The sequence below is a fragment of the Notolabrus celidotus genome, chromosome 18 (genome assembly GCF_009762535.1).
Source record: "Notolabrus celidotus isolate fNotCel1 chromosome 18, fNotCel1.pri, whole genome shotgun sequence".
In the NCBI taxonomy this organism is placed as follows: Eukaryota; Metazoa; Chordata; class Actinopteri; order Labriformes; family Labridae; genus Notolabrus; species Notolabrus celidotus.
In genome coordinates, this window is record NC_048289.1 from 13,743,036 (window position 1) to 13,766,355 (window position 23,320).

Here is a 23,320-nt window from a genome sequence, read left to right on the forward strand (position 1 = left end):
TTTACTAATGGATTTTTGGCTCTACACTGCCACCCTCTGGGACTAGCCTGAACTGCACATAAGCTATTTTCTGTGGTAAAGCATCTCAACACACAGATAGGATGCTGTGAGAATTCAGGTGCACTGTGGATTTTCGATGTGCGTGTCACCCTAAAGGATTTGTATTTGTTTCTCAGGTTGCAGCAGCTGGATGAAGAGAACAGCGAGCTGAGGTCATGCGTTCCATGTCTTCGAGCAAACATCGAGAGACTAGAGGAGGTGAAAAAAAATCGAATTTACCTTCCTTGTCTTCCTGCTGAATTTTTATAAGTTCCACTTCTGTCCTGTTTTAGTTAACATACTCACTTTCTTTGTGTTTGTTTTAATTGTCCAGGAGAAGAGGAAGCTGCAGGACGAGACAGAAGTCATGTCCATCAGGTTGCAGGAGGAGACAGAGTCTCGCAGAAAAATGGGTGACAAGCTGAGCCACGAGCGCCACCAGAGCCAGAAGGAGAAGGAGAGCACACAAGAGGTGGGGCTGGTTTCACTATATAAACAAAACAAACAGGAGTCTGTGTACAAAGTGTTACAAAACAGGGTACATTATGGCATCACTTTCATGTGTCACATGAGCCTGCGTACATGATGGCATCACTTAAATGTTTTAAACAATGTTCTCTCTTGATTGTTTTTAACCCACAGCTCATTGAGGACTTGCGTAAACAGCTCGAGCACCTACAGCTCTACAAGCTGGAGGCTGAAGCAAAAAGAGGGCGCACACCCGGCGCAGGGCTGCAGGAATATCAGACCCGCACTCGTGAGGCTGAGCTGGAGCAGGAGATCAAACGACTCAAACAGGTAAAGCCTATTTCACAAATGTATTAATGCTCTGTTTTTATATTCTGTCATTCAAACAAAAAAGCTTTGAGTTCAAGAAAGACAAAGAATCAGTGCTATTGTAAATGATACGTAACTTCTGACTGAATCTTTCCAGGACAACCGCAGCCTGAAGGAGCAGAACGACGAGCTGAACGGCCAGATCATCAACCTGAGCATTCAGGGAGCAAAGAACTTAATGTCTGCCTCCTTCTCTGATTCCCTGGCAGCTGAAATCAGCTCTGTGTCCCGTGTAGAGGTAAACTAAGAGCACAGAAAAAGATGTACACTGTATTCTGTCACCTGTCTTGCTTCCACTAACTTCTGTTTCTCTGTTTCCTAGTTGATGGAGGCGGTCCACAAACAGGAGGAGATCAACTACAGGCTCCAGGACTACATCGACAAAATCATCGTGGCCATCATGGAGTCGAATCCCTCCATCCTAGAGGTCAAATAGACTCCATACATCCACACGGTCCTTGGACTGTTAATTATATACATGAGACTTGAACTTGAAACTACCAAGAGAAGATGTAAAATAATCAGTTTGGTTTGAAAACGACAACACACTCATTTTACTCAACTTTCCCCTTAAAAACGAAAGATTGAAGATTTCTATTGAAGAAAAATAGGATTATTTTGAGTCTGTGCTTATCTGTGAGTGTAAATGTACACTCGGGGCCTGGTGACTTCCATGTATTTGGCTAGAGGGACCCGAGTCTCCCTTTTTGAATGAGTGAGTGTCTGAGTAAGTGAGTGTGTAAATGTGCACAAGAGGTCAGTATCATGAAGAAATATTCCCTTCCCCTCCCATAAGAAAAAGTGTCAACGTCTGATCCGGCTTACACAAAATCAGACACTTGTAGATTACCGAAAGGCCTTAAGGAAGGTGATCAAAGCATTCATCAGTTATACCATACACCACACATGCCTCAGATCTGGAAAGGTGAGCTGCGATCTCCTTAGCCAGGCTGAGTCATGAGAAAGCTGTATAAAGCTCTGGTCGGAAGAGCACAGCAGCATTTTCTATCATATATGTAACTTCAATGGGTTAAATGCTTGCAGTGCCCCTATTACAGTGTGTTCTGTCCTTTAACTGAGCTCCACTGTCTTTCCAGTGAACCCAAGTGAGGGACATTTCTGAGGGTTGAGGATGAGAAATGCCCTGAGGGGTTTGCGTGTGTGTGTGACGTGTGTTTTGTTTTCTTGTTTTTTTTGCTCTAGGTTACGTAAACGGTTTCCAAAAACAGCTTCGGAGACACAAGAGTGAGTAAAATAAACTTCAGTATCACAAATGAAGGATGTGGGTGATTAGTTTCCCTCGCCGTGTTATTATTGTCGTCTTTGTCTAGTTTTTACAATGAAACAGGGTCCTGGAGTTTAGGTGGGCTGGAAGAAAACTACATTTCCCATCACCCTGTGGCACAAATGTTAGCTAACTCAAACATATCTCACTTAGTGTAGACTGGGTACTGTAACTGACAGAATATAATCTGTTCATAGTAACTAGTTCACTATAAAACAGCCCAAAACTTGAACTAAGCATGAAGGGAATTTGATGAGTGATTCTGGGAAATGTAGTAAAATACAACCCACCTGGCTCCAGTGTTCTCTTGCTGAGTGAAAGTGATGGGGAGCAAATGTATCCAGGTAACTGACTTTCTTTTCTGCACAAAGTGTTAAAAATTGTTAAAAAATGCTGACATTCAAACTGTTGTACTTTGCACTAAGTTTTTTTTTGATTTCACGTTTGTTTTTTGTGAAGGGATCGAATCATTAATGGAGATAATTTTGAGAGACTGTAGGAAGATGGCTGTGCAGGATTTTTGGAGACTTCCTGCTCACACAAAAGAAGAAAAATGCAACACCAACTTTGACGCTATCTTGAATTGGAAATTCAAAGAAATGTTTCAGCCATGTTTGAAGATTAATTTCCATTTGCAGACACTATTTTTTCAGCCATCAGGAGTTCATTTGAGCTAATTTGCTGACTGTTGGCCAGTTTGATCTTTTTCCACATGACATGGAGCGATGGAGGACCTGGTAGCAATAAAGCTTGGCAAGAAAGCAGACATTGGTGGAGGGCAGACGAAACAAACCTGCTCTTTATTTCTTTTGCCGAAGCTGCATATGCGTTTTCAAAAGACTGATAATGGACTTGATGTGGTGCTTATTGGTACCTCATAGTCACCTCACTATACTCCGGACGTTTCTTTGGGACTCTGAAACTGGAAACAAGTGTTGGATTTACTTGTTGCCAGAAATCTTTAACAGAGGTGGTTATTTTTTGTCCAAAACGCATGGCACCAATATGCTGAGACAAATACCTGTTTTTCACCCTCTTCACATCGATCTCACCGCTCTTCTTCACCTGCCACTCCACGGAAAAAATGGCCTTGGATGTAAATGACTTGTACATGTAAAGTTTTTCTACACTCATTCTAGATTCTAGGTATTTTTATAGTCAGAGGAAAGCGAACATTTCTTCTTCTTGTCTTACGCTGAGAGACAGCTGCCTGTATTCTTCTCTAGCATGTAGCGTGTACAGTATCTGTTGGGGTTTCTTTATTTTTGTTTTGAATAACATGCAGATCTATTTATTCATCATTTGACATAAATGACAACTCACACTCTGTGATCTATTCTGCTGAAACTGTACATTTTAGGATTCACAAGGGGAGGTTACTTTAGGGTGAATGGATTTTTGGGAGAATTTTTGAACTGAGAGAAATGTTATATTGTGTTTGGAGGGAGTCACCATCATGTGCACAAGCTTGGATGTCACCCGCTCAGTCAGATTGCTCATTTGTTGAGGTCGTTGCACTCTTCCGTGATGCTGACATTGCTGTGACCTCTTCAGGGTTAGGATCTTTAGATTTATGGCAGAGTCTGCAGATTCTACTGTTGTCTTCCCAGCTGGGGTCAGGTACTGCATGGAAAAACACATTTTTATTGTATATCTTTCATTCAGACTTCGTTTTGACTGACAACTCGTTTTGCTATAATTTCCATAAGTGGAGTTGTAGGTTTTAGCGACATGTGACACTTAAAACCTCACGCCCCCGGGCTCGCTGAGTTCAGCGTCTTGCCTCAAAGTGCGACTGGAGGTTTGCCCCAACAGATTTAATACTTCATTCTTTGTAGAGATGAATCGTTTTTGCATTACGAGGAAATGGGATGACACTTGAACACAGCAGGCTGTACTACACTTATTATTCTCCCTGCTTTGTATGTGAGTGTGAGCTTTTTGACAGATGGTTCAGGGACAGGCAAAACAATAACTGGACAGTGAGACCACAGAGCTGACTAAACATTCCCGCGATCGCACTTTACTAAATATCTCCTGCTTTCAAAATGACCAAAGAGAGATGTTAAAACTGATCACTTTATCTATCAGGGTCCGTTATCATACTCCTGGGATTATTTTTCCTCTTCTAATAAATCATTAATCAGCAGACTCTCACCCTTAAAGGAATCAAATACAGGCCTGCTAGTCTAAACACTGTGCCTCTGTGTCTCAAACTTTGCCTCTAAACTGACCTGACGATGAGCCCTGGGAAAAGCACTGACTATGTGACTGTCAGTTTGTTAAATTATAATGATGAAACCTAAACTGTAAATATGAAATGTCATTTCTGTGATTTGTTTTCTCTTTCACTCACTTCCAGTGTCCAAAGAAAGTCTGCTTAAGGCACAAACATCACTACTGTAGTAGTGCATGGCTTGCCGTTATGTGACATGGGAAGATATAAAAGAGAATATTGTAGAAAAGAGTATCTTAAATTTATTCCTATTTTCGAAATAAATGTATAAATTATAACAGTATTGGTTACAGCTGTATATTATTTTTGAAGATCCCCAAATGATCTAATCCTAATTGTTACGGGGAAGATATAATTTCAGTCATTGTAAAAAGAGAAAAATTTTAAGGTAAGCAGTGAAAGTAAGAATAGAAAAATAAATGGAATAAAATAACTCTATGTCTGGTTGCATCATTTTTTGTATGTTTGTATGCATTGTAGATACAGTATATCTTAACGCTTGATTTCAACACACACATTCTTAATAATGTTAATCTTGACTCACATCTTCAGGTGTTCTCAGAAGGTGCCAGCTGCAATGATCAGCATTTTTGTTTTAAAGCATGTAAGTTAGCCACTTTTACTATTTAGTTCTACACTCACTAAAATTGAAGTTTCCCAAATTGAATTATTTGTAATTTATGACTGATTTCTTCTTCTCTTCAGGGAACTTTAAGACAACACCCATTTTTTTGTATCTATTTGCATGCTTCATCTGATATTTTGACCACAGCACACAGTGCTTTCAATACTTGAATACTACACAACCTTCTTCCCCCAAACAGCCCCACCTGCAGGTTGTGGATATGTACTGCACCACCCCCAGGTTCACCAGAGTGCAGTGTCATATTCATGTTTGACACCAGTATCATACTTACCATCTCTTTATTAACTCGCACAGCTGTCAGTAAGGACGGTGGTAAGCTGTATGTCCAATAATTATAACCATGACAGCTGATATTGTCTTGTATAAAATGAGCAATGAGAAAGATTCCTTTTTTTATTGTAAAGTTTATTTGATCAGTATTCAGAAGCAAATCAATATTTTAAACATATATATATATATGGATTTGTTTATAGAGCCCCTGAGGGATCAGATTACATTTTTGAGGGATACTTCCCACACAGAACACAGTGCATTCCTTTGTATTCTTTTTGAGTTATCTCACAATACTTTTGCATTTTTTCACAATAATTTTGCATCCCCACATAATTATTTTGCGTAAACTAACAAAAATGTTGTATCTCCTCATAAACCTTCTTCTTCGGGAAACTTTCACGTTGCCTCTGAATAATTTAGATTAAACAGCTCAATGTGTTCTACTTTGATCTAGCCATAATGTATGTTGGTATGGACATTTTTGCAATTTTTTTTTGCATAAATCAATCAAACAACCACAACATCCATTTGTGTTTATTTATGTCCTAAGTATTTCAAGTTATTCCAGTGGTGGACAGTAACAAAGTCAATTTACTTGAGTACAGTACTTAAGTAAATTTTTTGAGTATCTGTACTTAACTTGAGTATTATTTTTTTGGGGACTTATTATTTCTACACCACTACATTCAGAAGACAATTATTGTACTTTTTACTGCACTACATTTCTATCAACGCTCTAGTTACTCACTACTATAGCTTTGAAGTCAGCTCATGAATTTCCTTCTCTTTTCTGAAATCTGATCCCTAAGACAGTAAAATGTGTTTGTGTAGTTCTGTTTGTCTCAGTGGTTTAGTCATACGTGTATATCGTGCGACTCCACGGTTGAACGTGGAGCAAACACAGAGCAAATTTCACTCAGATCAGGCAGTTCATTTAGAGGTGGTAATGATGGCTATAATTCTCCACCTGAGCACCCATGTCCATATCTTCAGTGTTAGAGGTTTTTGAAATGAAGAATGATATGTATCGTCTGAAATGTTAACCTTGTTTCCCACTTTTCCCAAACATAAAAGCATTCACAGTCCAACCTGAGAAAGTGTGTTGAGCTACGTAACATTTGTTTCATTCCAGATGAACATTTCAAACTAAGTTGCCTGTGCTTGGAGTAACTTAGTGTCTGTTTTTATTCCATGGTATAGTTTTTAAAGATTTCAAGTAATGGTTTCTAAATAAACAGAATGTAACTGAATGTACTCCTATGTAGTCTTGACTGCACTTATGTATTGTAAAAAATACAATGTTTCAAGATTTTTGAAGAAGTGCTTTGAATACCTAAGTATTTCTAAAAGCAAGTACTTCAGTACTTTAACTCAAGTAATAATCTGACAGAGCAACTTTCAATTGTATTGGAGTAATATTTGACCTGGTGGAGCTATACTTTGACTTAAGTAATGAAGCTGTGTACTTTGTCCACCACTAATTTATTCTGACATAACCATCCAAAGGTGTTACAAAATCCGTGGGGTTCTTGAATGCTACACTGCAAGAACTGTCTGCGGAACCTTACCTCTGTCGTGCTGCTCACTACGGACGTATTTTGACGGAGCACACGAAGGGCTCAACGCGGGACGTTCCTGTTGATAAACGCATTGACAGTAGGAACAGCGAATAATGCCAGCAAAAGAAAACTGTTGTTAGCAAAGTGGTTGCAAAATGTGTCCGCAGTTAGCAGATACATCAACAAGGATGTGTTTGATCAAAATGCGTAGCTTCGTATGCATTTAGAGATGCTAACTGTTGTCTTGTATTCACTGCATTCATCTATGGTTTCAAGCTACATGACTTAAACGAGAGTTCAACCAAAACCAAATGATTCCTGTTAGCATGAGTGGATATTGTGCATTCAGTTTTAATGTCAGGTCTGTGTAACTATTTTTTAAATGATAGGACTGCTGTGAATTGTATGAAATCACACCCGAGTAGACACTGTTATCTCTCTAGAATTACCCACTTCAATCATGGAGACACATACAGAGCCAAACATTGAGGTTCGCCTGGCAGTGGCCCAGTCTTTCCGGACTCTTAATACAGCTACAGATAACAAAGACATAATTGCTGCTCTCCAGACTCTCAGCTCTTACCTAAATGAAGGACCAGAAAGTAAAACCACTTCACCTCAGCGTGCAGAGTTCAGGAGAGCTCACTTTACTCGCAGCCTTCAGTTCTTAGTCAGTAATATCCAGGCTGACTGGGTTCACGGCCTCACAGCAGCTCAGCGCACAGAGTTATGGGACGGGTTGTTCCTGAAAGGTCCCCCTGAGCAGACGCTGCTGGTTCTGATGGATGGAATAGGAGAGCTGAGGTTTGTGGCGTTAAACATGGGATGGGGAGAGTGTTCATCATTTTCACCTTTTCTCTAATTCCTCTGTCATTGTCTCTCCACCACAGTGCCAGTGCAGCTCTGGACCACTTGGTCAGCATAACAGAGAAGTTCCTTCAAAGCCACCGCCTCGCTGACCTGCTGTGGTCCTACTCTCAGCAAACTGCTCCCTCTGACTCCCCCCAGCTCAGAGAGACTCTGCTTGGACGTATCGTTTCTTTGCCAGATCTCACAGCCAACAAGTTACGTCTGAATAACAAGCCCCTTTTTCTACCTCAGCAGTACTACCCACTACTGGCGACAGAGATGCTCACTACTCTGGAGCGAACCTGCAAAGCACTTAAAGGTGAGAGGACACTGTGCAGCTAATGTCAAAGATGTATCTTTGTGAAATCAAAATAATATTCTCTTATCCCGTTTGTTTATTTGACTTGTGTTTTTTATAGGTGGTACAGACTGCTCCTTAACATTTGTGGCTCAGACACTTGGAAAAGTTTGTATCCAGGGCCACAGCGGTGAGTTTAGTTACATTTTGATTAAAAAAAAGTGTTTTTGTTAAAATATTTTCTATCATTGTCCCCCACAGTGCCAAAACACTCACAAAGCAAGCATATTTGGCCCTACAGATTGAAATGAACCATAGCTCTTATATGCAATATAATAATAATAATAATAATAATAATAATAATCATAATAATACACTTTATTTATATTGCACTTTTCTTAACAAGGTTACAAAGTGCTTCACAACAAAAAAGAAGAGAATTACAAAGCATAAAAAACGGTGCAAACAACAAGGGGAAGAAAAAAGACAGAAGTAAAACAAGACATCTGAATGCAAAACATGATTTAACAGTATTTTTTACATGAGTGTCAAAGCAAAGATCTGTGTAAAATGTCACGCCTACATTTTTTACCTTCATTGTGATAATGGGAAAAAAAACATGAAAACATATTAATGAAAGAAGGAATGTTAGTTTTCTTGGCTGACCATAGATACATTTAATAAAATGGTCATATTATACCTTAAATCCTTCTGTTTCATCCTCCTCTGCAGGTTTGTTTCTGGCAGTGTTGGCTCCTCGGCTCTCAGTCTGCTCGCGCTCAGACATGGTGTGGCAGAGAGTTTGCTGGAAGTTGTTTGAGAACGTCCCACAGCGATGGGTAGAGAGCGTGCTCACAGGTTTGGTGCAGGCTGTCAGTGGGTAAGGAACAATTCAATGCATACAACCAGAAGGCCATTTTCAAAATCTGTTTTCTGTCTGCGTAATGATGGCACATTTTTTATTTTTCAGCCCTGCAGCTTTGGGCAGGATCATTGGGAATCTGGTGTTAACTAACAAGAAGGCGCAGTTTGTCATCACTCATAAGCTGCTGTTACTGCAGTACAAGTATGAGGTACAAAGATATTTAACAGCCGAGCAGTGAACTATTCACGTCTTGTACAAATCATATTAAGTAGTATTTTCTTTATCCACCAGACTCGAATCTTGAGGATTATTCTGGGTTACCTTGCAGCTGATAAGGATCGACGCCCACTACTCATCCAGGTCAGGGCTTCAGGATGTTAGGCATACCAAATAGTATCACCTATCTTGTATTCATTGATGATCTTGACATGAACCTGTGTGTGTGTGTGTGTTTGTGTGTGTGTTCTCAGGTGTTACGGTCTGTGTCTCAGGCCTGGGCTAACCCCAGCGCAGTGAAGCACACATCTTTAGAGCAGCAGCTGTATGTGAGCAAGGCCTTACTGCTGAGTGTGAGTCTGCTGAACAAATCTGAGCTACAGGAGCTACATTCAGGTAACTATGTCTGGTGTCTCAGATCACTCAGTAATTAAAGAGTCAAAATATAAGTAATTCACATCCAGCTCTCTTATTTAAAGCATATGTGAGTGTGTCAGGATCTTTACTGACATTAAAACAACTGAAAACTGCTAAAAGTCTCATCTGAAGAAAGAAATCATACTGCAAGTACATTAATTATAATGTCCCTCTCATCTCAGATTTACTTCAGTGTATGCTGGGGGGAATGCAGAGCCACCTGGACAGCAGCGTGGTGCGGATCAGGCATGTGGGCATGGTGGTGGGAGAGTGTCTCAGCTCTCGCTTGGATATCGGTGGAGCTGCACTCAAATTTGAGGTGAAGGCCAATCTGTGTATCTGTGTACACACGCTGCCTTTTGAAGTGACAGCTTCAAAACATTTTATGATTTACTTGATTTGATGGGTGTGTATTGTGTTGTGTTTTAGTATGATCAGGATGAAGAAACACAAGAGCTGCTCTCTCTGATGACTCCTGTTACTGATGATGAACCAGAGGCAGAGCTTGTAAATGTGTAAGAAAAAAAATCCAAAACTGTTTGAAGAAATTTCCATAGTAGAATTTTCTCTTGATAGAAAATGTGATATTGAAAGCATCTCCAGTTTCCTCAAGGATAAATAACCCAACATGGTATTTTTAATGTATGAAATGTAACAAATTGAATTAAACTCACTCTTTTTAACAAGAACAACAAGTTACTTGTTTATAAAACTTTTTTAATAAAGCAAGGGAAATAATTCACTTTCTACTTATAGCCTCAAAAACTAATGTGCAACACTTCTAATGCCTACAATTAAACACTGAAACAAAGCCACTGAAATGTATTGATGAGATATCTGTTGTCTGATGTCTGATTTTATTTAACAGACGTTCTGTTATCCACAGAATTGATTCTCCTCAAGAGAAAACAGAAACAACTCCACATGCTGAGAAAGAGACTCAAAAAACTGACCCAGACTCTGACTTGGACAGGTCAGTCAACGTGAGCTCTGATGCAGTTTCTTGAAAGAATTTACAGTGTTATGTTTGAAATTTACAAAAGTGTGTTTTTTCCCTTGATGCAGCGATGATGAGCTCACACCGTATGACATGTCTGCTGATCAGGAGTTAAACAAAGCATCTCCACCGCGCTACCTACGAGACTGTCTGGAAAGTACGGCTCTACAGATAACGTTGATGTGGCATCTTGACTGATGTGCTGCTATCTCTAGAGCTTATATTTTTCTTTTCTGTTAACCTCTCAAGGTTTAATGTCCTCTGATGACCCGGTGCGTGTGGAGCTCAGTTTAAGAGCTGTTGAGGGTTTGGTACGAAAGAATGCCTTTGCAGCCAGAGAGGTAAAACAAGCAGTATACTTTATTTAGATTCATTTATTACTAAAATCACACTCTGTTGTTATTGTTTCTGACTACAATGTATTGCTTAATCAAGCAGAAGAAAATTTGGTGCTCCTTCTTTTGTTCATTAATTAATTAGATTGGTGATTTTTCAAAATAAAATTCCACACGTCTGATGGTTTCAGCAGCTTACATATAAGTAATTGCTGCTTTTGGTCTTTTTCAGATCAGTGTCCAGCTGACCAAAGTGCTTCTTCACATGGAGGATAAATACAGCATAAGCAGCTTCCTGAATCTCAGACAGGCGGCCATGGTGGCGCTCGCAGTCACTGACACTGTCCCTGTATGCGCTTTCACCTCAGTTTTTACATAGTTTACCTTTTCATATCAAAATTAATGTTCTTACCTCACATATATTTCATAATTTCCTCTTCTCCTCCCTTAATAGGTGACTCAGTATTTGACTGCAGAGTTTTACTCCTTGAACTACAGTCTTCGCCAGAGGCTTGATATCTTGGAGGTTGGAAAATACAGCTTCTTCACTTTTAATTCATCATAAATACATTATTATCACTACAAGTGAATATGGAAGCTTGTGATGAATGTGGTTTTGGTTTCTCAGGTTCTCTCACTTGCAGCGCAGGAGCTGTCGAAGCCAAACAAAGAAACAAGAGAGCGATGTTCATTAATAAGTAATTCTGCCAGCACTGATTTAACCCCATACCCCGGTGACAACCCCGTCCACTGGAGACAAGAAGTGGAGAAGCGGATACAAAGCAAGACAAGACGCCTCAGTAAGGTGGGTGAAGAAGAGAGACATTGTCATCTGCATGTTTGATGTCAGAGCTCTTCAGCAACTCCTCTCCTCCTACAGGGTGTCACAAAGCCTCCAGCTAAGGCCACCCCGAACCGTTACGCCCCTGTCGCTGGACACTTCTTTTTCCCTCTGCTCAGGAACTATGACAAGTACGTTTATTCTTTCAAAATGCAAAGTGAGTTTTATGCTTAAGTTTTCAAAAGAATACTTTAAAACTTGAATCCAACACCTTTCTGCTAGGCCTCAGATGACATTTGACCTTTTAGGCAGCGACCACCTGGTGCTGGGCAGGTTGATCCACACGTTGGGCCTCTTCATGCACCTGGCAGTGAATGCACCGGTACTTTCCTCAAATCTGTCCAAACTTCTCTCTTCAGTTAGCATGTTATCAGATAATGACACCTTTAAAAACCTCACTTTATTACAGACAAACACATATTCTTATTTCATGCTATCCTAACTCTTTATGAGACTACCATTAAGAGTAAGAATGAGATGAAACAAGAATATTAGAACATATTTTTCTGTTTTATCTCTGTTAAGCTTCTAGGTTTGCTTATTAATCGTTTTTCATGCAGGTAGCTGCACTGATGGGTCGTGCATTACTTGACTTTGTGTGGGCGGTGCGCTACCATGTTGACCAGTGAGTATGATTCATAACAGTGTTAAAAGCAGAAGTGTCTGAGGGAGCTCTCATTGGTTGCTAAAAGCATTGTGACTCAGTACTCCTGCATGATTTCCTGGGCATTTATCACCTCAATTAATCTACTATTCAGCCTCTTCTGCTAAGCAACATGTTCTCTGAGTGGGACATAGAAATTAAAAATACGTCGTGAAAAGTCTATAAGGTGTGGACTAGATCAGGGGTTCCCAAACGTTTCAGCCCACGATCCCCAAAATATAGGTGCCAAAGACTTGTGCCCCTCCACTGTCACTCGAAGTGGTTAAATGTTGCTTCATACTTCAAAATGAGTTTACCTACATGCACATGTGACTGTGCTGCTGTGAAATAACCTGCTGCTACTGATCTTTTTGTTAATTAACTGTTAGCTAACCCTGATCCTATCTTTAGGAGTCATCTGGCAACAAAGAAAGGCAGAAAGTTAATGAAATGTACTTATTTGCAGGGTTTTATTTCAAATGTAATCACTATTTTTGTCTATGTTTTTAAATAATGGGTAAAATAAGCACATTTAAAATACTTAAAAAAAAAAAAAAAAAAGAAATTTAGAAGACATCTCACGAACCCCCATTGGTGTATTGCGACCCCTCAGGGGGTCCCGACCCACACTTTTGGAACCCTGGACTAGATGTTTATCATGTTATTTCAGGGCAAATTTTGACCTGTAACCTGTGATCTGTTAAAGGATGGTGAGAAGAGGCGTCCTCTTTGCTGTCTGCTCTGTGTTTCTGAGTGTGAACAGTCAGAACCTGCTGGTGGACCTCAGTGATCAGCTGTTTGAGACCAGAACTTGGCTGGCAGGTAAAAAAAATAAACATTGTGGGCAATCAGTAAGATGAGATGATTTATACTTTATTGATCCTCTGTTGGGGGAATGCACTTGTTAAGACAGCTCAAAGTGATGAGGGTAATCAAGTGATAGATTAAAAAGACAACAGAAAAGGCTAGGATGCAGACAACTATAAAATATAACAATAAATCTGAAATATGAATATAGGATATCTTCCTATATATAGGCATGTTGGTTATTGTTTAGTACATTGCACAGTGTTGTCTTAGTACACACAGCATAAAGCATGTAAAACAGTGAGATACTACAAAGTACACATTGCACATGAAAAAAGTAATTGCAAAGACAATTTTACAGAATAGATATAATGTATATAAAGTATATGCTGTAATACAAATGAACAATTCCTCATGTTAGAATTTAATTTAGAAGTTGCAACAAATATTTTACTGTAACATCTTTGATTCCTGTAAATGCACTGAGGTCTGAGGCTGCACCTGTACAATGTATTTTTGTCTTGGATGTCCCCTCAGTGACACACAGACAAGGAAAGCGCACACACACACACACACACACACACACACACACACACACACACACACACACACACACACACACACACACACACACACACACACACACACACACACACACACACACACACACAGACAGCTGGACTGAGCATTTCTGGGAATTAGATGAGGAGCCAGGATGTCCTGTACTACACGGACTGTCCATGACGTGACTGACTCCTCCACAGTTTTATATTGCTTTATTCCTGGGAGGATAAAAGTAGCCTCACATGGCGGGGAGTGATGTGGTGCTGAGTGACACAGAGTAAAGGAAACATTATTTCCGTCCATGTAGGATTGTTGCTTGTGCAGAGAAATGCCAGAATCATGAGCAAGCACAGAAATCAAAATATGTGACTCTGCAATTCAAATTACAGTGAGCGATATTCTTGTCCTCTGTATTCACCATTACAAAATTTTATAATAGTTTTTTTTTGTGTTGTTGAAATGTACAGATGTGGCTGAAAGAGACACTGATGCAGATTGCCGGAGTCTGGCTGTACAGAGTCTGGTTCTAATGGACCAGAGCCTGAAAAAGCAGCTACAAGATCCACAAGCACTGAGAATGGAATCCTGAAATACTGAATATGTGCTACAGCTGATCCGCACAGAGCCAGGAGATGAGAGTACTGAGGTGGACTGAAATTAAGTTGTGAATATTGGATGCGTACCAATTTGTTTCTTTTGCTGAAACACAGCCGAAAAAAATTCCTGCTTCTTCTTGACATGTTTGTAAAGGTCTTTCTTCACCATACACACACACATGTTCCCAATGATAGGATCAAGACATAGTCTATAGTTTATGCACATTATAAGATACTGATTGAATGCAGGACAGTTTGCCAATTCGGTCTACCAATAAACTCTTTTTTTATGAGGATATCCTGTTCCTGTACGGGCACATCTCTGTGCTGTTATTGTTTGTTTGCTGAGGACATCCTGTGAACATTCACGCACATGCACCCATTTAGACATAAGAAAAGTACTACTTCTTTTTCCTCTTATGACATTGTTCATCTGTTTGTTCCCAAACAATGAAATATTTTGCAACATACAGTTGTTTATAGTTTTTATTCTTAACGATTACCTTGGATGACTTCAGATGAAAAGAGGCATTGATTAAAATGTTTTTGTTGAGACTTATTTGTGCTATGGATCCCAAACCTTAATTTTTGTATTGAAATGAATAGATCTGATATTGGGTCAGGATAGAATCAGAAGAAAAGCTAATGATCAATTTCTGTGAAGCTGCACTTAATAGTGTGACATAATAAGAACTAAATTATAATCAGATCACCAAAGTTCCACTGGCAAATTTTGATAAGACTGAAAACAAAATGAATATATGTCAACTTTCTAGTAGAGTAGACACTGGAGTAATTAAGTTAAGTACACACCATATCCATCTAAACAATTTCAGATCTTTGTCCAGCAACACAGCAATTGCAGAAGAGCCAATCTATGCATATTTATGAATGAATGAATGAAACCTTTCTGCCCCAAGAGGAATTTGCTTTGCACAAAGAGCATAAACATCAACAACTATACTAGAAAACGTATCATTGACATTAAACAAAGTAATTAATAATTACATAATAAGAGTAATACATGGGAACTTATGAGGAATATCAAGTGCCAAATTCAGTAAAGTGCAGCATGCGGTTGAGTTAAGACTGTAGCAGAGTTTGTTCTGTAGCTGAATGCTGTGTGGGACTAAGGATGTGCTTTCCCTTTTAGTCTGAATCCTGCTCATTTTGTGCCTGAAGGTAAAAGTGTGTATTTAGGCTATAGGAGGTAAAGTGGGTCTGTTGTGATTTTGCAAGCTATCTTGCTACCTAATTTAACAACTTTCTGAAGCTTAAGTACACTCTATGAAGCTCTTATAAGATTACTTCAATGTAGCACTGTCATCATTAAAATGTCTAAGTTTTCTTAAAAAGTAAATACGCTGTTGAGCCTCAGCAAATCTTATCCCTGAATAGTTGTTCCATGTCAATTTGTTATCAATAATTGTGACCAAATACTTTTACCCAAGGCCTGTACAATTTCAGTGGTTGTGTCTGGATTACCCAGAATTAATCAGTGGAAATATTTTGCAGGTATGGAAATAAAATACTCAAAAGCCACAGAATAAATAATCCAGTCAACTCTGTTTATGTGCAGGCAGCTATTTTCTACAGTGGCCCTGAAGGAAAAAACAAATTCACAAAAGATGGAACAGTTTTACTAAGTTGAAGACAAATTTACATTTTGGAAAACAGAACTACATCAGCAAAACACCTTTACCAAGCCAAAACACATTTACAAAAGACAAACCACTTTTACAAAGTTGGAGACAAATTTACATTTTGGAAAACACTTTTACATTTTATAAAACAAAATTACATGAGCAAAACACTTATACCAAGGCCAAAACAAATTTACAAAAGACAAAACACTTTTGCCATTTCTTAAACAAATTAACATTTCATTTTTACAGAAAAGGAATGTACCAAATACCAGAAGTGATTGAGTGAGGGGTCATTTAGTTTGTTTTGATGGAGAGAGACCAAACGGAGCTGGACATGGTTTACATATTAGAACATCTTCAGGTCTCAGAGTGAGGTGTCAGACCTCAGATGAAAAAGCATCATGTCTCCGGAAAAGCGCCGTCATATCTCTGCAAAACCTTCATCATGTGTCAGAATCCAGATGAAACAGACTCAGACTACATAGCCTCAGGCCAAACGGAGTCAGACTTAACGGTAAAAGTGTTCCGTCGTTTGTAAAATTGTCTCCAACTTTGCAAAAGCGTTTCATCTTTTCTAAATCTGTTTCCTTAAATTTAAATTTGTTTTGTTCTTGGTAAAAGTGTTTTGCTGATTTCATTTTGTTTTATAAAATGTAAAAATATTTTCCAAAAGGTAAATTTGTCTCCAACTTTGTAAAAATGTTTCATCTTTTGTAAATTTGTCTCCAACTTTGTAAAAATGTTTCATCTTTTGTAAATTTGCTTTGTCCTTCAGAGCCAATGTAATATTCCTTTGGAAAAACTGCACATTTTGTTGTTCTCTTACTTTGTTATGTAAACTTTTTGATTCACGGTTCTCAAGAGGTGGTAGACAACAGTGTAAACCTCAGATTAAACTGAAATCCCGTTAAGATTAACCGACAAGAGAAGAGCCGCTTACTGAAGCTTTAAAAAGTATTAAACTAACGAAAATATCTCTACCAATGTAACGGTATCTTCGTCAACCACTCGGGTTAACTTCGACATTTTCCGTAACTCCTCCCCCTGTTCAGCCTCGAGGTTGTCAGGGGCAACTAAGAGAGACGCTACTTGGTCACAGTGGAAGCTACACAACAACATTGGAAGTTACGGTCGATATTTTAATTACTTTCGGGATTACACAACTAAGTCATCATTGCCCCGAAGGAAACAACATAGAGGTTGGTTCTCTGACTTTTTAATTAAACGGTTAACTTAATTCTAAAGCACCGTGGGCCAGCAATGAAGGCTAACTTTAGCTAGCTCTTCAAGATAGCTTAGCTAATGTTAGCGACTAAAGCTAACTTCATGTGTTTTTTCACGTATTGCTCCTAGCTTTCACTTTAGCTCAGAACCCTGAGTTCAGTCATAAATGATTCACTTAGTTTAGTCTAAATTGTGTATCTGTAGCCGGCAGGAACGAGCGTAGCTAAATATCGGTATAAATAAAGTCATATTATGCACAAGGATTCACTGGATGCTACTTGAGGGCACGTTCAGGAATTAACTTATGATTTCACAATTTGTGCAACACAAATTAGCCAGACAGTGAACGGTCTGCAAAGGTGGTTCCACAATTCAATAGACAATTGAAAGGTTGCACCATCAATTAATGTGTATAATATGACATGTGCAACCTAACATTATCGTTGTAAACGACTAAAGACTCCTGTGATATTTCACATACATGTGCAATACTTTGATTTTCGGTGCAATACCTCTAACCATGTGCAATATTGTAATTTATCCCATACCATATTTTTATTATATTCATCTACTACAGTACATGTGCACTCTGGCTTAGGCTAATTTTAACTTATTTCATGTCTTTAAAAGTACTTCTATACCTTTCTTTGCACAGATAGTATTTTTATTTTTACTTAGAACTTTTGGATTTGTGTTTAAGTTGATATATATTTTATATATTTATTGTCCTTACTGTCTTGATGTGTCCTTACTGTCTTGTTGTGCTCTTACTGATATGTTGTGTCCTTACTGTCTTGTTGTGCCCTTACTGTCTTGTTGTGTCTTTACAGTCTTGTTGTGCCCTTACTGTCTTGTGTCTTTACAGTCTTGTTGTGCCCTTACTGTCTTGTTATGCCCTTACTGTTGTGTCCTTACTGTTGTGCCCTTACTGTCTTGTTATGCCCTTACTGTTGTGTCCTTACTGTCTTGTTGTGCCCTTACTGTCTTGTTGTGTCCTTACTGTCTTTTTGTGCCCTTACTCTCTGGTTGTGTCCTTACTGTATTGTTGTGACTTTACTGTATTGTTGTGCCCTTACTGTCTTGTTGTGCCCTTACTGTCTTGTTGTGTCCTTACTGTCTTGTTGTGTGTCCTTACTGTCTTGTTGTGTCCTTCCGTTATGTTAAGTACCAGTGTTCCATTCACCACGTCAAATTCCTTGTGTGTGCAAGCTCACTTGGCAATAAAGCTATATTGAATCTTGAATCGTTCATTCCCTGTATCTTGCCTCTTCTGCAGAAAGGATCTCTGGGGACATGGCGGTGTATTTTGACCACCGTATTGAGGCCCCTCAAAGCAGTGGGGTGCCCTCTCATTTGACCTGGCACTCTGCTCTTCCTGTACTGGCTGTGGCCTCAAGCAGCCCCAGCACTGGAGGTCATGTAGACCTCTACCTGCAGCAGGTAAATACTCACGCAATAAGAACAAGAAAACAAAACTCATTGAATATCCTTTCATATTCACAGTGTGTAGATATAGTTTATTACAATGTACTTTACAAACTCTCCATAATCCATTGCTGTTCATGTGCAGGGAGAGTATGTGGAGATCTGCCATTTAGAGCGTCCCCATCAGCCCACAGTGCTGCGCTGGCATCCCATAAAACCAGTGTTGGCACTCGGCTGGGAAAACGGAGAGGTGGTGCTGCTGACACACCCATCTGGAGATCAAACAGTCCTTCCTAGCACACACACAGATTGCATCACTCTGCTGGAGTGGAGTAGCTCCGGCAGCCGCTTGGTAACTGGTGATCAGGTGAGTGTGTCATATCAGCACACTGATGCATTCATAGATATGTGGGAATGCTTGGACTTAGGCTTGTTATCAACATTACATATTTGGCACATGGCCTAATAGAGACATAAAATGGATCGACTGTGTTTGCAGTTACATTCTGGAACCTTTCAAAGAGCACATTTGTTGTCATATAACTCATTAATGAAGCACATTTTTAATTGACAGACTGGTGCACTTGCTGTATGGAAGGTAGATGCAAGAGGCAGACTTCAGGGTAACCACCTTGTGAAGCATGAATACAACAAACCCCTGACATGCTGTATATTCAGACCGCCTTCACCAGGGGAGTAAGTAAACAGGATAAAATGCTTCTCTTTAAGTCCTTTCAATGAGAAACTGTTGAAAACACTGCGTATCATCAAGTCCTCTTGTGATCTACATGGTGTGTTGCTGATTATAGGATCTAACTTATGTTACAGTGATGTTGCAAAGCTAGCCCGGGCATCAGTAAGTGGAGACGAAAGTGCGCTGGACATGTTCAGCTGGAAGGGAGCGCCTCTCAAGATGGGCCCACAAGAGGGACTTGCATTCTACGTCAGCACTGCAGATGGTAAGAGTTTTGTCTTAAAGTGTTTTTGTAATGCCAAGAAAAAATCATTTAGCTTACCTTGGCAGCTTTACTGTCAAGTAAAATAACAGAAAAACAGGTCCTAAGCAAGCTGCAACCTCTGGTCTAAATATATGAGTCCAATGCGGAAGTGCTAAAAACTGCAGTTCATCGGGGATCCGCTTGAGACTGGCTCTGTAAGTACCGGAAACCACATACACACCAATTCAAAAAATGAGATCTTTACAGCAGAAATAAACATGTTTACAGCCTGGTAAAAAGACGAGTGTAGTCTGGATAGGTCATTTTTCCGATAGGCTCTCACTGTATGGGGGGTGATTTTTTTTCTAACACAGCCATTTCGAAGATATTGAGATTACGAGTCTTCCAATGAGAGGCACAGCTGCCTGCGGGAACACTAGCTGTTGGCTCGGAAGCTCAAACTCTGCCTCTTTGCGTCACAATCACTCGACAGCAGCAATATGTCTGCCGACGACGATTGGTTTCAAAACAGCTCTTCAGAAACGGATAGGTGACGTCACGGATCCTGCGTCCATATTTTATACAGTCTATGGTCCTAAGAGAAATTCCTCACAGCTTTTTTGAAGACATGGGTGTACTAAGATGGATTGTTTCTGATGATCTCTGCAAGTTCAGAATATTTTTGTCATGATGCTATAGATATCTACATTTTAAAAGCTTAAACATTACGTTTCCTATACATGCTGCAGGTAAGGTCCACTGTGTGGATGAGCAATGTAAGACAAGCACACTTCTCAGTGTGGAGGGCTCAATCAAGAAGCTGTTCTACCTTGAGAAAAGAGAGGCGCTCGCTGTGATCACAGAGACCATGATGTTGTCACAGTACACTCTTGGACCTGAGGGGGGAGCACAGGAATTTATGAAGGTAAACTAAACTCATCACAGATACAGTTTCTTTTTCACGTTTGAAACCAAAGTAATTTAATAGCTGGTGTTTGCACTGATAGATTACTGTAAAAGCCCCACTGTTAGAGTTTCTATATTCTTTAGTTAACCACGGCTGTATTTCCATTTTTCTGTGGTTTGATGGCAGATTTTCAGGTCAGTTTGAACTTAAACTGAGCTTCCTTTCTGAATATTGTTTTGCATTACAGGTTAAGCTGAGCAGCAGCAGGAGTGGGCAGAATGTAGACATTGTCTGGACAGAGAATGGCCTCCTCATCACAGCTGCAGGGGAGCTTGTTATCAGGTCAGTGTACACACAGCTTGTTCACACATATTTTGTGCATCCCCGTTTTAATTTGAGTATCATCATCTTTTAGGCTGTGGGACCTTGAGCGGGATGATAACTATGTTTTGTCACTCGATGAGACCCTGGGGTTCGAGAGAGGAGAGATGATCAATTGTGTTTCATACTGTGCAGGAAAGGGTAGCTACAAATGTTTGTCTGATACTTCCAATAATGTTAAGTTTTATGTTTTGTCTTCAAATTCCTGTTGATTTTTTTTGTGCAAGATGTCGTTATGCATCCACAATCTCAAACCTGAAGGTAGCTAACACAGTCTCATTGCTTCTCTATAATGTTCTGACCTCCATAGAAATCTTGGCCGCTGGTACCACCCATGGGCGCATAGCAATATGGAGGATGGTGGTCCAGCCAGACAGCAGCAGAGGTGATACCAAGGCCCAGTGGAAGCTACAGACACCCACAGAAGTAGAAGGAAATGTCACACAACTACAGGTGTTATATGGAATAATCGTTTCAGCACATTAAATTGAGGACTGTAAATGAAAAATGAACATAAAATAACTTTGTTCTATTTCAGTGGGGCTCCAGCCTGAATCTGCTGGCAGCCAACAATTCAAACACAGTGCTGATTCTGTGTGAGCATGTGATGTCAGCCCATTTCAGCCAGCAGGTGGCAGCAGTGCAGCTCACCCCGACCCAGCTCAGCGTCACACAGTTCCCTACAGACGTGCATCTGGCTCTACAGTCTGACAGGCACATCAAGGGTGTGTGTGTTACCAAGGCAAGTGTGGAGCTGGTAGTGGATAAGACTCTGAAACTCCCAACAAAGGTTTTGTTTATGGAGAAAATGAAAATTGAATATATATTTCTGTCAAAAGTAACTGTGTTAAAATACCCACAGGAATCAGTGACAGTCTGGAGTGGCAAACAGGTCACTGTGTATGAGTTTTCAGGCACAGTTCTACGCAATACAGGTACAAGACAGAAAGTCCTCTGAACAGAATAAACACATTTTCATAATTATAACATTTTGGATGGCCTCTTTACCCCGTTGTTCTGACCTCTCTGTCTTTATCTTAACTCTTGCTCATTCCCCAAGGATCCTTTCCCTGTGACTCCCATGTTGTAGCTGTACATGGTGAGAACCTCTACACTGTAGAACCCAACAGAGTCCAGATTCGCACTCCACAGGTCTGTAATCCCAATCTGAGAATATATTTTTGAAAGACAAACAAACCTGTTATTGCTTTTTTATTGAGAAAAAAAAAAGAGATCTAAATGAGTATAAAAACTAAGATAACAGCTTTGTAACTCCATACATGCTTCCTATCTTTGCTTCAGGGCACTGTGAAGCAACTTCTGACTTTCTCCAAGGCAGAAGGGAACCCTGTGATACTAAATGTGTCTCAGTCTTACCTGGTGGTAGGCACAGACACTGCACACATCAGAGTCTTTGACCTCTCTCGAAGGTATGATAATAAACATTAGGGAATTTAAATTTAAATTTTATTTTAAATGAGAAAAAAGACTTGGTATTCATTGACAGTTTCTGTGTTTTAAGCCCTTTTTTGGCCACTAACTCCACTTTCACTGCATGTCTTTATAGAGATGCCAAAGCTCACTGTAGCGCTAAGAACCTGGCAGAGCAAATTTCCAATTTAGGAGCCCTGAGATCGGTCAAATGTAACGCCAATGGCAGCCAAGTCAGCATCCTCATCTCTCAGGTGAATGGATGACCATCAACTCTCCTCTCTGAAGACTTATACTTTTATTTATGTTGAAGCTTTTTCAGTATCTCTAAACACAACCATTTCATGTGAACACTCCTCCTGACTGATTTGATTGTACTCTCCTCTCAGGTGAACGGGCGACCTGATCACAAAGTGTACTTCTATGACGTTGAGATGGACACTGTGACACACTTTGACTTCTTCATCGGCAGACCGTCCAGCTCCATCTCACAGCCAGAAGAAAGTGAAAGGTAACTAATATATCTCTTCTGAAAGTACTGCCCCTGTAGAGTTGTCCCCTCAAACTGAGCATGCCTGCTTCGTATTTCAGGCAGCACTTTCAGATGTCAGAACTCAGCGGCCGCTGCCCTGCATCTCACTTCTGGGATGAGAGTGAGCCCCGTCTTTTTGTGTGTGAAACAGTACCCGTCAGCTCTGAGTCCTCATCAACCAGTTTCTTGGACACGGTAAAGTAAAACATTTACACAAAACAGCTTATGCCTGATGAAAAATGATACACCCATGCAAGTGCGTTTTGATATGAAAGTTGGAATATGTCATGCACTTATGAGAAGTAAAATAAATTCAAAGTTTGATGATGGCTTTTCCTCCCCTCTGCTCAGATGGACGTGTCAGTAGTGACACTCTTCTGTACACAGGAGCACGGGCTGCTCCTACAGGACTACTACCTTAAACCTCCTGGTCTGCAGGCGATCCTTGCTTTGGACGTTCCCTACTATTATTTCAGCTGCAAGGTGAGGATGAGGAACACTCTGTTCTGCTCTTGTGCTGACCCCTCAGTGGG

The 23,320-nt window shown here is 39.9% G+C and overlaps 3 protein-coding genes across 5 annotated transcripts in view; all 3 read left to right on the forward strand.

Moving 5' to 3' along the window:
- The window catches only part of rab11fip3 (RAB11 family interacting protein 3 (class II)), a 36,502-nt gene extending 31,827 nt beyond the window's left edge, over window positions 1-4,675 (forward strand). The window contains exons 9-15 of one of the 2 annotated variants that reach the window (XM_034707586.1): window positions 177-258; window positions 374-511; window positions 682-837; window positions 974-1,114; window positions 1,199-1,303; window positions 2,080-2,121; window positions 2,621-4,675. In XM_034707586.1, coding sequence (XP_034563477.1) covers window positions 177-258; window positions 374-511; window positions 682-837; window positions 974-1,114; window positions 1,199-1,303; window positions 2,080-2,088 — 631 coding nt within the window. In that variant the 3' untranslated portion in view covers window positions 2,089-2,121; window positions 2,621-4,675. Of the gene's footprint in view, window positions 1-176; window positions 259-373; window positions 512-681; window positions 838-973; window positions 1,115-1,198; window positions 1,313-2,079; window positions 2,122-2,620 lie in introns of those variants that run through there. The other variant, XM_034707585.1, reaches the window with a different exon arrangement.
- Window positions 4,676-6,883: 2,208 nt separating this feature from the next.
- On the forward strand, window positions 6,884-14,858 carry telo2 (TEL2, telomere maintenance 2, homolog (S. cerevisiae)). Its single transcript, XM_034708206.1, has 20 exons — window positions 6,884-7,679; window positions 7,766-8,043; window positions 8,144-8,212; window positions 8,755-8,902; window positions 8,993-9,095; window positions 9,179-9,247; window positions 9,358-9,499; window positions 9,703-9,839; window positions 9,950-10,035; window positions 10,407-10,493; window positions 10,586-10,674; window positions 10,767-10,858; window positions 11,085-11,201; window positions 11,307-11,378; window positions 11,481-11,657; window positions 11,733-11,824; window positions 11,916-12,015; window positions 12,254-12,318; window positions 13,043-13,158; window positions 14,175-14,858. The coding sequence occupies exons 1-20, from the start codon at window positions 7,336-7,338 to the stop codon at window positions 14,294-14,296; spliced, it is 2,505 nt and encodes an 834-aa protein (XP_034564097.1). The 5' UTR covers window positions 6,884-7,335; the 3' UTR covers window positions 14,297-14,858.
- A 2,149-nt stretch (window positions 14,859-17,007) lies between these two features.
- The window catches only part of ift140 (intraflagellar transport 140 homolog (Chlamydomonas)), a 29,324-nt gene continuing 23,011 nt past the window's right edge, over window positions 17,008-23,320 (forward strand). Inside the window, exons 1-17 of one of the 2 annotated variants that reach the window (XM_034708278.1) lie at window positions 17,008-17,148; window positions 18,450-18,613; window positions 18,744-18,965; window positions 19,173-19,294; window positions 19,427-19,557; window positions 20,286-20,461; window positions 20,691-20,785; window positions 20,859-20,965; window positions 21,135-21,277; window positions 21,363-21,566; window positions 21,687-21,759; window positions 21,885-21,976; window positions 22,127-22,254; window positions 22,392-22,509; window positions 22,645-22,766; window positions 22,847-22,982; window positions 23,139-23,270. In XM_034708278.1, coding sequence (XP_034564169.1) covers window positions 18,467-18,613; window positions 18,744-18,965; window positions 19,173-19,294; window positions 19,427-19,557; window positions 20,286-20,461; window positions 20,691-20,785; window positions 20,859-20,965; window positions 21,135-21,277; window positions 21,363-21,566; window positions 21,687-21,759; window positions 21,885-21,976; window positions 22,127-22,254; window positions 22,392-22,509; window positions 22,645-22,766; window positions 22,847-22,982; window positions 23,139-23,270 — 2,148 coding nt within the window. In that variant the 5' untranslated portion in view covers window positions 17,008-17,148; window positions 18,450-18,466. The remainder of the gene's footprint in view (window positions 17,149-18,449; window positions 18,614-18,743; window positions 18,966-19,172; window positions 19,295-19,426; window positions 19,558-20,285; window positions 20,462-20,690; window positions 20,786-20,858; window positions 20,966-21,134; window positions 21,278-21,362; window positions 21,567-21,686; window positions 21,760-21,884; window positions 21,977-22,126; window positions 22,255-22,391; window positions 22,510-22,644; window positions 22,767-22,846; window positions 22,983-23,138; window positions 23,271-23,320) is intronic. The other variant, XR_004634749.1, reaches the window with a different exon arrangement.